We start from the raw sequence: 12613 nt of genomic DNA on the forward strand, positions 1-12613 counted from the left end.
GGAGGGATGTCCAATAGGCCCACATCATTGGGACCCGTGGCCCATAGAGACGCAGGAAGGGAGCTCAATTCCGGTGGGAATTTATCGATCGATAAGTACATAGGAGAAATTACTCTCCGACCTAATGTAAGCTCCACTCCCTCAGGAGAGCAATACAAAGTCGCATATAACCGTTTTAACAAATCCAGACCCAAGAGATTCTCACCACAACCAGTAAATAGAATCAATGGAGCCTCCAGCTCACGAGGACCAATAGTAAGGGGCAAAGGGCTGGAGACAGGATTGCTAACCGGGGCGCCAGAGAATCCAATGGAAACATTTGTTAAGCCGGACAAAGGTGCGCCAGGGAGTTTTGAATGCATGATGGAACTTTTCATTGCACCAGTGTCTAACAGAAAAGGCTCAACGACGCCAGATGTGGCAACTGCAACGTAAGGCCCTCTCTGATCAACCGGAACTGACACTACTCCCTCTCTTTGTCGATGGCTGTCCTAGTAACGGTCGTCTGACACAATCTCATGGTACGTGTAATAATCGTCCACATGGTACTGTGCCGATCTATCGGACTTCATATTGCGCTGATCAAAACAATTATTTGCGTCCGATGAATTAAGAGGGCGCTCGTTCTGACTTTGGGCGTTACCACGGCCTCTACCTCGAAAAGACTGTTGGGGGCCACCACGACCCCCTCTAGTCGACACACCATTAAGGCGATCACGTAGAGCAGGACAATCATATTCGATATGGCCCTCCCGCCTACAATATGCGCACTGATTATACCCAAGTGAAGATCTATAGTCAAAGTTGTCAGAGCATGGCTGCATCCGATTGGGCTGTGTTCGTGGTCGATACTGCTGTTGCGAATCATTTTGATTTGATCGCGGAGGATACGCTTGCTGCAACAAAACCTTTGTTTTGAGGTCCTTCGTTTTCTTATCTGCACGATCACCGTCTTCCTTTTCCCTATTCTCATAGTATTGAGCCGTCGCTAATATCTGTGCGGTAGTTGAAACAGCCCATGCACTTTCTGAATTCTTCAATTTGTTGCATAGCTCAGGCAACAAATTCGACACGAACTTGTCGACAAATAACCGCTGACCTCCTTCGGAGCCCATGTCCTGACCGCTGTGGTCGACAAACGCTTCCTCAAACCTTGTAAAGAAATCCGAGACACTCTCGTCTTTCTTTTGCTTACAAGCTGATAATTTATCCCAGTTCACCCTCATCGCTGGCATGAGAGTTTTCATAAGTGTAATGATTTTCTGAGGTAAATCTGAGGTAAATCTAAAATCAACTGCTCAGGCTTAGCCGCACCAACCTGTAATGCATCAGCCGCTATTAGTGCAGCCCAATCACCACCTAACTCATTTGCGTGATTTGCTTGGCGAATTTTCGCCCAAACTGGTTGTGGTACAACATTACCAAACAACATGTCGATATCGGCAAGGTTCATAACAGAGGCTTCCACCAATTGGGATAGTTCCTTATAATAACCAGCCGGATTCTTACGTGGATCAGGCAAAGATTGCTTTACTTGCAAAACTTCTGATCGTTTCCATGGGAGGTGTATCCACACTCTTCGAAAGTGCGGTAAGACCGGAGGGTGAGCACCAGGATCACCAGGCACCCAAAGTGGCGGAACCTCTCTCATAGGATACTGACCAGGAGCCGCTTTCCAATTCTCAGAGTCATCATCAAACGATACTTGAGAAGGCACTGTTGACCTATGAGCTAACAATCGCTCTAAGGCACGTCGTACATCTCCACCTACAATCATACCATTCGAAAATTGACTCTGAAGCTCAGTTATATCGGGCGGTACATTATCTACATCATTATTATACCATTCTTCCCTCAAAAAGTTACACATTTCTTCAAACACGAATCTCTGCGTAGGCTCATTAAACTGAGAAAACGTGTCGAAAACCATGCGTGGAGTGTAGTTAGCAGGGTGTCTTACCCATCTATGTGCCATAGTCACTAACGTCTCTTTTTCCCTTCCACTAGGGATCTGACTCCGTCTCTGGGGAGTTTCGGAAAGGTCCGACGGAAATAACTGACCAGTAAGCGGTGAATAAAGGGTAGCAACAGCGTTAGGGATTCGATTACGAACAGAAGGAGAAGAAGAAAGAAGAACAGGAGCGACCATATTAGAAGTGAAGGTAGGCATAGTCGGAGCAGGCAAGGTAGTCGGAGGAGCAGTGATAAGAGGCTGAGGAGGTAAAGGCACGGGAGCTGTAGGAGGGACGGATACAGGACCAGCAACAGGCTGGCCAGTAACTGCCGGAACAACAGGAGGGACTACTGGAGGAACTACAGGAGGAACAACAGGAGCCGTAGCACCCTGTGCATATGGAGGTGGCGAGTTCATGAAATACGTTAACAGGGGATCCTCCTTAGGGTCCTCCTCTTTCTGGACTGGCTGGTAAAGCCGGATAACATTTGTCTATCCTCATGTGGTGTAATCTAGTAGAAACTTCAATTTCTGATTCTTCTCTATCTCGCTGACATTGTCGTACAAGTTGCATTATCGGAGCCATACCATCTTTTTTATTCTTTTTAGACTGTTTGATTTCTTTCTGCTTGGCCTCTTTACGCCACAACCGGAAGGAATCAAACATAGCTGGCCTAGCTTTCTTTTTAAACAATTTAGCTTCAAGATTATCTAAGATCGTGAGATCAAAACTTCCATGTGGTGGCCAACTAAGGACACCATCCTTTTTCGTGTAACGGACCCAGTATTTATTATATATAATAGGGCCCACACCGTGTCGGCTATAGAGCTCATATATCGGAGTTCCAACTGGAGGTATCGGACACGAGTCCTCCAACCGGGAATCCATTGCGCAACATTTGAAGAAACCAAGAAAACCACTATGGCTAGGCATCGTGCACACTAACCTAGTATCAAACTTCAAGGGTTACCGAAGTGCTAAATCTTCGTGAAACACAAAACCCTCGGTTTTTGGCAATTGCAACTGTCAAATAACCACTAAGAACCACAAATGCAATGGAACCATGCATACAACAAAGCTTCAATAAGCTCAACAACAACTAAGGACACTGGGAGCGACCCACCAAAATACTTAACTGAGAGCACAATGGCGTCACCAGGAAGGCCCGTCTATCGTCTCGCTTGTACGAAAGGTCTACGCCGGGCACCGAAACAGGTCGACAGTCAGGGCATCGGTCTGTCGCAGTCGTCAGAAGACGGGAATCTTCGCGGGAAAAATCTTCGGACCACTTATTTCGACAACAGGATCGATGAAGCGGGGTGCACCTTTTCCTCGGAGATTTCACACGGAGTTCCTCACGATCGTCAGGCTTTGGACCGGTACCGCTGATGTCGCCCTACGTTGGGCGCCAACTTAAGGACTGGACTTTTAACAGAACCAGCGGTGCCAGGGAACAACACCTATAACCTTCATGGGATACCTGTTCGGCGCACAAGTGACAGAGACACGGGACACTTCCTTCGGCGTCAAAGATAAGCGTTTATTACTGCAGGGAGGCAAAAGTCACAAGAAGTACAACGAATTGTAAGTTCTGAGAGTCTGCTTCAAATTGCATATGTGGGTCGCTCCTTTTATACTAGTTTTCGACATAGACTAACACTACGAACAAAAGGTTACAACTCAGTTCCCACAGTAAACTTCAAAAGCTTCAATCATGGCATCGGAAACCCGGAACACACTGATAATAACGTTTGCCGGTTCCCAACTGTAAATGCACATCTTCCCACCATTAGGCATATTTCACTCTAGTTGTAAAAGGATGAGGGTAGAGACAAGAACAGCTGCAAGGAAGTCAGACAACAGTAGAGGAGAGAGTGTGAGGGTAATATCGGAAAGCATAATCACAGGATCAAAGCATTCAAGCCGAGCGCATGCAAGGCTGAAACAATAGGCCTCCGTGGGAAGATTACCCTCAAGCGGAGCCATCTGCCTTTTCAGTGTCATTCCCCTAGTCATAGAAGATGCATGAAAGGAACATGCATCTTCCGTAAGGCTTGGGACCAAAAGGGTCACGAGGCGGACAGTTTCCTGCTCGCTGGCTACGTGAGGGCAAGAAACAAAATGGATGCCGTATCTAAAATGGAACCCAACGGTTCAGATGAAGAAACACGTAAATAAGGCGAACCCTGCCGAGTAGTGTAGCGAAAACGCGTACACTTACTGAACTCGTTATTTACGGTTCTTAGATACCTTATTTGCCCATATTGGTTCATGCTCGAAACACCGTAATGATTCTCACGGAACCTCACCCGCCCCTCCTGTCCATTGGGTAGCATCAGCGTTTATGGTAAATGCTGGCTTACCAATGGAAAGGAGGGTTTTCAGGTGACACCCTGTCAGCTTTTTAGACAGCCCCTACGGACAACATGGCCGGCTTTACGGCTGTATTAACTAACTTTCTTACCAGTGGAGGCGTGAATGTCCAAGGGATTTTATAGACCTGGCACAGATTATTTCCCCAAACAATACTATTACAACCATAGAACTAATCCGGGGGTCTGCTCAAACCGCTACCTATCTGGGGAGAAGTCTCTGAACATATATGTCAGAGTGCTACAGAAAGAAATTACAGAGTAAAGAGACCCTTGTAAACAATCTGATTCCCATCAATCACTGAAGTGATCAGTATCATCATCTGGGTATCCAACCTACCATCCACTGTTTCTCTTGATCATAGAGGGATTCCTAGTGGAATGTGTCTTAAAAAGGTCATGTGGGAGGAACCAGGAGACGAGCGAAACCAGGCTCAAAACACATAGATATTATCACAAATACTTTGTGGGAGTGATGAGTGCAGTGCAATAGTGTGACAGTGAAATTAAAAAAGGATTTACAAGAGAGTGAAGTTTTATTGGAATATCTATTGTAATCCTTAATAAAAACAGCGCAAACACAGTTTTCAAACATAACTGCTTAAGGATAAGGTCGACATGTTTCAGCCTTCTGGGCTGATTGTCCACTGCTTTCTTCAGGACCTGTTTATGAATGTTGTTGCTGCTGCATTAAAACTAAAGTGTCTAAATAGTGAAAACACAAATGAGAAAAGAATTGAACATGATTGGGAATAAGGGTTGGAATTAATACAGCCTCATTTGCCAAATACAAATCCTCAGTATAGCCGGGATGCAAAAGGCACCTGAAAAAAAGACACATGTAAAAAAACATATATTATAGCACTCTAAGTGAACAGAATAGACAGAGTCTCCAGATTAGTGGAAAAATGCTATGGGGCACCAACTGTCTACCCCAAACAACTATGTACCTATGGTCCAACACAATATTACATGTTAAAACTATTTAGGCAAATATTTCACCTCCTAAGTAGCAGTTCAACATTCAAATACAGCAGAAAGGTGACCAGTCAACCTTTGCACAGAGCCTTCCATTTGTAGCAACGTGTGCTTTTTTAGTAACTTTTGGGCTGTTTTGAGTTGAAACATTTTTTTTTTGTCAAAATCTGAAGATTATGGGCAGATGAAGGATTATATGGCATATGCTGCAAATACATAATTCAGTGGAAAATGCAGTGTCTGCAGGATCTCATAATTCCAGTTGTCCTGGTTAAGTAGAAATATAATTAACCACAAATTGTTTGTTGAACGGGAACTTCTGTGAACTGATAAGCACTTTTGTTAATTTCTTACCACCTTTTCCTGGCATAGTCATTGTTACTGAAAAATCATTGTGCCTCATCTTTATGAATTGTATCGTGACTTGAATTGAATTCAAACATTTATTTCATTTTGAATTGTGAAAAAATAACATCTTTGGTATGCTGTTGCCCTTAAAGAACAATTTATTTATTAAATTTTCCTTGTAAAGTTTATTCTTTAGGGATGCTTGAGGCGAAGGAGGAGGAGGATGATGAGGATGAAGATGAGGTATTAAGGCCTTCAAGTGCTACCCTGCCTTGGGATATGAGGTCATCTGTGGAACAAGAGGGACTCTCCTGCCCAGGTATTCAAGAAGACCAGTTAGCACGTTATGCCCATACACAACACCAGCACATGAATTAATAGGGCAACAGAAGATACATCTTTATTGCTGATTATATAATATATAATACAAAAAAGGGATTTAAATAAGCATGTAGCCGGGCATCATGCATGTTGGTTGAGACTCCTAAAACAAGTTAATACATACCAACATTAGTAAGTTGTGTCTTATTTCCTAAATACCAGTTTCCATTTCTTAGAGTAAAGAGCCTAACCATTTTCTTCTGTTGTCCAGTAATTCTTGGCAAATAGAAATTAGATGTCTAGTTTTCACAGCCTTGCCAGCACAGTTCTGTACTCAGTCAATTCTTGTTTTCGTTCCATGATGCTCTTAGTTCCCACACATCCAGCAAAAACCTTTTCTTTGAACAAGACAGTGGCGTTCTTAGGAAATTAGGAAGTAAACCTAATGAATCCCTATATTTCACATATTTATCATTATTCATAGGCTAATAAAAGTTGTCTGTCTACCGCTTTAAACTGGTACATCGATTAAGCTCTGGAGGATTTTAATGGATGTAAGACTATAGATTGGATGGTTTTGAGCCTTTCGATAACTCCCAGAAGATGGTAAACTGGAATGGAACCTTACTGGTTAATCTTAGCCAGAAACAGTCAAAAAGTGATACCTCAGATTAAAATGTTTGCATACCTGGTCACAGTGGAACTGAGTAGGGAAGAAAACAAATTGAAAAACATTACATTCTGCTTTATCAAACCAGCTTAGTAGTTTGCCTGGAGCGAACAACATCAGTTTTTAGCAAATATGTATTCATCGGACGTTTATTCAGACACCATTTTTTATAAAGTAGTTTAGACGTTAGTAATAATTAAATGCATATTGAGCAGTGTTAGTTTTCAGTCCTTAAATCCACCACAATCCAGGGACATTTCTGCAGTAGTCTTCATTAATGATTACGTCAATACAAGCAGTCATAAGTTGTTGTGCAGCTTTTCTTATGCATATGGTTTTGTAGTGGCTCAAGTTAGCTGCTTATAATGGCTTTTGCGAACATGGCTCCTTTCCATAGTTTATTGATGTAGGTTTGTTAAGCGCCACAAAGGCCCGAAGACACTGACCTCAAAACATGTAACTAGCACTGAAAAATCCGGTTTTAGAGAGACTGAAAAAAATCAAGTTTTAAGTTGCTTTCTAAAACTAGATACATTCAACTGATTTTTTTTTTTTTTTTTTATTAGAAATTTTTTATTGGTATACAAAAGAAGGTCGTACAAAAATATATATATACAGATATAGGTACACAGACGACGGTCATATATATCTACTGTTCTCCCTCCACTGGAGAAGAAAAGAGAGGGGGGGGGGGGGGGGGTGGGTGCGCACGTAGTTGTCTTTGATTGTCCTTTATTGGGTCGTCCTCAGGAGCTCATCAAGCGGGTCCCACATGTGCAGCTTGGCTTTGTGTTCTTTCGAGAAGGTGCCTGTGATGTTGTCGGCTCCCCTCAGGAAGGTAATCCAGTTGATCCATGTTTTAAAGCTTGCTTTGGCTGTGTTTTTCCAGTTCGTTAGGATCATTTTGAGGGCTGCTGTGAGAAGTAGGTCTAGGAGTTCTCTTTCTTCTTTACTTTTTAGGTTCGCTGTTAGGTGCTCAGTCGCCAGGCTGACGAAGCTGATCTCCAGATGTGTTTTGAGCATATCGTTCAGGAAAGTGTTGATTTGTGCCCAGAACTTCCTGACTTTCACGCAGGTGAAGATAAGGTGTTCGAGGGTCCCTTCCTCTTTCAGACAGTTCCAGCATTTGTCTGAGTCTGCTATGCCGACCTTGTGGAGTTTGGATGGCGTCCAGTATGCGTTGTGGAGCAGCCAGTATTTTGTTTGCGCTAGTTGTGGGGTGATTTTGTTTGTTGTCGCTGAACTCCACATTATCGCTCGCTCCTTTTCATTTAATTGCCTGCCCAGGCGCATTTCCCATGTGTTGGTTGCTTTTTTGTTCTGCGCCATCTTGGATGGGCTGAGTAGTTTATAGATTTTTGCCGTTTGATGACCTGCTGAGTCGATGAGCTGCAGATACTTGATGATCCCCGGCTCTCCTCCGCATAGGTTAGCCTTTGTTATTGCTGTCTTAATTTTTAGGAAGTTATAGAACTCTTGGTTCGGGAGGTCATGTAGCTGCTGCACGTTCTGGAACGTCAGCGGTTTTTTCTTTGTTTCCAATTGACTGGGCGTGCTGATACCTTTTCCAATCCACGTATCATTGTGCAGTGTCGCCCCTTGGTAGGTCACTTTAGTGTTGAACCAGATGGATTCCCAAGCAGTGCCCTTCAGTTTCTGCGCCATGTGCCTGTCCACTTTCAGCAGGGCATCTCTGGTGTGTTTTAGTATGGCGCTCGTTTTCAGTGGGTGCCGGTTCGCTGTTAGGAGTGCTATTGGCTTGAGTCCTCCTAGGATGTCTTGTTCGACCTCCAGCCATACTGGCCTGTACGTTTGTGTGGCATCTACCCAGGCGATACCCTGTCTCGCCAGACAAGCCGTCTGGTATGTCTTGAAGTTCGCCAGGTTGAGGCCTCCGAGGTCTCTTGACAGTCTTAGTTTTTGTAGGCTTATCCTTGGCTTCTTGTTTTTCCACAGGAAGATGTTTATGAGCTGGTCCAATTTTTTGTGAAATGTCTCTGTCATTGGAAGTGGTAGCATTGATAGCGTGTAGTTTATTACCGGTGTTATCATCATTTTGGTCAACTGATTTTTAAGTTCCATGGGGGAGTATGTTCCACAACTTGCATGTGGAGTACACATAGCTCCTGCCTCCCCATGAGACTTTATTACAGTTGGGTTTTGCCAGAACTTTGGATGCAGTGGAGTGCAGGTTTCTTCTAGGTATGTACCGCTTACAACTTTTCTGCAGAATGTTTGGACCAATCCCCCCCCCCCAACCCCCCCCCCCCCCGGTTCCCCCTCCGGGGTGATTTATAGGCCTCACAAAAAGCCTTAAAAGCCACCTGGGTCTTACTTCGGAACCAGTTAAGCTCAACTAACGAATGTGACACAGTAACATTTAGGCATATTCTTTAAGAGACATGTAGCAGCATTCTGTAAAAGCTGGAGTTTATTAAGTGCCTAAATGAAGTCCCTGCTACAAAGCTTTGCAGTAGTCCTGCCTGGACAACACTAATTCAATGACAACTGATTTTTGTAGTTCAGAAGGGATGAAAGAAAGTATTTTCCTTAACAGTTTTAAAATGAAATGTTAAGGTGAGGTAATTTTGCTGACCTGGTTTCTAAAAGTAAGGTTGGCATCGAACACCCCTAAATTCTTGATTTTCAGTGGTGGACTAGGGAGAGTACTATGGCCTCCAAAAAGAGTTCCAAAACGAGGTGTCCTTGCCAACGAGGAGAATCTCAGTTTTGTTGGAATTTATCTTAAGACAAGCCTCATACACTTGGCTACCGAAACTCTTGGCGACCTTCTCAACATAATCTAGAAAGGTCACAATAATTTGTGTGTCGTCTAGGTGAGCAATAGTGGGGAAGCCAAAGGATTTAATAAGTTTCACTAAGGGGGCGACATAAATATTAAATAGCATAGGGTATTGACCTGAAGTCTCCAAGACAAACCTACTGTTCCCTGTTGGAGAGAAAAGAGCGCAAGAGGTCTAAAGCTGATGTGTGAATCCCGATGTTTGCTAAACAATCGATGAGGACCCTGTGACTCACAGTATTGAAAGCCGCAAACAAATCGAGGAGAATCACAGACACCTTCCCTTTAATCAATCAATCAAAGAACTTGTAAAGCGCACTACTTACCCGTGAGGGTCTCAAGTCGCTGAGCGGGGGTTGCTGCTACTGCTCGAAGAGCCAGGTCTTGAGGAGCCTCCTGAAGGTGAGCAGGTCTTGGGTTTGCCGCAGATGGGTGGGGAGTGTGTTCCAGGCCTTGACGGCGATGAAGGAGACGGATCTGCCGCCGGAGGTTGTTGATTGGATGCGCGGGGCGGCGGCGAGGGAGAGGCTGGCAGAGCAGAGCAGAGCTGGCGGGCAGGGGTGTAGAAGTTGAGTCTGTTGTTCAGGTAGGCTGGTCCGGTATTGTGGAGAGCTTTGTGTGCTTGGGTGAGGAGCTTAGAGGTGATCCCCTTGTTGACAGGGAGCCAGTGTAGGTCTCTCAGGTGGGAGGAGGTGTGGCTGCGGCGGGGGATGTTGAGGATCATCCGGGCGGAGGCGTTTTTGGACGCATTGTAGTCGTCGCATGTGCTTGCGTCTCGGAGCATTTCACTCTGACAGCCTTTGACCCACTCCTGGTACATCATTATTGTTTTGTTTGCAGTCACAAATAGACTGTTAGTCAAATAGAGTAACTGCGCTACATAGCACACCACAGAACCTCTGTACATTAAAGCAGCAATCCACAGTAAACGTACATTGTTCTATTGCAGTCTTCTTAGTTGGTTCAAAATTATTTCCCTTGCAAAGTTGGGCAAAGGTCTGCTCAGCATGTCCACTGTGCTGCAAGATTCCTTCCAAGACCTCTTCTGTTTGCCTCTATGATGTGCAAACCCCTGTCCACACAACTTGCCTCCTGACCCCTAAGTAACGGTGCTAAATTATTCCCATTTTTCTCAGGCTATGTTGCGATTAGTGTCCAACTTCTTCTTAGTGTTTTAAAACCTTGCTGCATCTTGCTGAAAAGGGGAATTTTAAGCCAGCCTTGCAAAGATATTCGTTATTTTTCCCAGTGTTGCTTTCCTTCTCACTCTTTCGTTCACCCCTGCTTACAGTATGTAAGCTGCAGAACATCACCCGCGGCATCAAACCCTATGATCCACTGCACCCTTCCCTAATTCCTAAAATAAAAAGTCTGTCGCTTCTGGACCTCCCATGCGTTGTTCACCAACTGACTACCACAGTGTTTTTGCGGAAAGCAACAGCTGAAACTGTCCAGGACAACAGAAACGAACAGTGGGAATATGTGCTGATGTAAGTCTTTGTAGTAGAATGTCCAGATCTTAGCATGTCATTAGGTCACACATTCTCAGTTCACCTGTCTTTTTCTTGGTCAAGACTATGGGAGAAAGCCATAATGTACCTTCTACTTTTTCAATAATGCCTTGCAACTGCGTGTTCCCATCACTATTAGAGAATGACTGTGTGTTTTTGTACCAGTTAATCTATGCAGCTACTGGGTCACATTAAACACTCGTTGATCAACACTTTGTACCATGAGTAGTAATGTTGTGGCAACGGAGACAGACTGTTTCAAAACCTTTTACAGTAACCACTGCCTGTTAGAAGTCCATAACTTAAAATCAAGCTGGGTGATATGTTAATTATTAGTTTTATTTGGACTTGCATGTCACTCTGATTCTGCTGAAATTATAAAGGCGGCTTCAGTCGATTCAAAGTCTTGTAAGGGGTTCTAACACTTGTACATCAAATCAGACATGTTTCACCCCCTCATTACTAGACCCTTTAAAATGCTTCAGATATTTATGGCCTATTAATTCACTCTCCCTAAAAAATATTTTTCATTCACTTGAGCCCCATTATTCCCTCTCTGTGGAGTACAGGTGAGTTTCAACCGGTTTCCAGTGAGATTAAGGCCTGGCCACATTTTTGTGAATAATTAAATATATATTTTTCACATGTTTCTACCTAAATGCTCTGTGTAGTGTTTGAATCTGTGTCCGCTGCACATACTGCATCAAAATCAAAAGGGCGTGCCAATGTATTTCCCAGCTCTTCCTATGAAGGAGTTGATGAAAGCTCAGTATCTGCCTTTGGTTGAGGCTCTGAATTCCTCTGACTCCTAAGGCAGAAGGGGATCCTTTACCCTTTTAAGCAAAGATGGAGGTCGAAAGGGCTAGATTTCAAAGTGAGTGGTCACAGCAGTGGCGGCTGGTAAGATTTAAAACTGGTAGGGCTTAAATTAGTGACCTAAATTGCAGTGAATGAGCGAGTGTAATAATCGTGTCCGATTTTCCTTCGAGGCATCTGTGGAGGTCCTTCTCAAGAAAGATTTGAAAAAATTCAGTAAAATTGTACTTTTTACATGACAATTTGCAGATACATTTGCTAAAAAGCCACAAGTCTTTTAGATGGCCCCATAGGGCAGTCATGAAAAATTAATTGGAGTGCTTATATCTTGCTTAAAAAAAAAATAGGTGCAGATGCCCACAACTTTTTGAAGGATGCCACCACAAAGTGTTCGACCTCCAAACGTCAAGCTGCTATGAACAAAATCATGGTGTAATGTGGTGTGCTTATAGACAAACTGAAACAAACTAAAACTACAATAACCAGAGTGCTACTAACGTACTAAAGATAGTGTAGAATCAATCCTCTGGGGTCGGCTATACTTAGCATGTGATCACAGGCCCCGTGTGACCCTAGACAATTGGGACTTGTTCATCCACAGCGGTTTTCAGTTTCATGCATTCAGCCTCAGGGGCTGGTCTGAGAAAATTGCCAGGGCCGCTTTGGGTTCCCAGTTCTGCCCTGCTTGTTGGTTCACTACAGGTACAATCTGCTCAGGGCTGCGCGAAGAGTCCGAATAAGACCATGCCACTGGAGGTCCAAGTAGGATCTGAAGATGGCTCACATACATGCCAATAGATTCAGGCGGGAGACTCCCTCGAAAACAAAAATTAGCTTAG

At 43.9% G+C, this 12613-nt stretch overlaps 1 protein-coding gene across 2 annotated transcripts in view; it reads left to right on the forward strand.

Moving 5' to 3' along the window:
• LOC144817814 (uncharacterized) overlaps positions 1-12613 on the forward strand; it is a 91683-nt gene that overhangs the window by 38941 nt on the left and 40129 nt on the right. For both annotated transcript variants that reach the window (XM_078674645.1, XM_078674644.1), the window contains exon 2: positions 5838-5972. In XM_078674645.1, coding sequence (XP_078530771.1) covers positions 5838-5972 — 135 coding nt within the window. The remainder of the gene's footprint in view (positions 1-5837; positions 5973-12613) is intronic.

Source organism: Lissotriton helveticus, chromosome 2_1, assembly GCF_964261635.1.
Source record: "Lissotriton helveticus chromosome 2_1, aLisHel1.1, whole genome shotgun sequence".
NCBI classification, from domain to species: domain Eukaryota; kingdom Metazoa; phylum Chordata; class Amphibia; order Caudata; family Salamandridae; genus Lissotriton; species Lissotriton helveticus.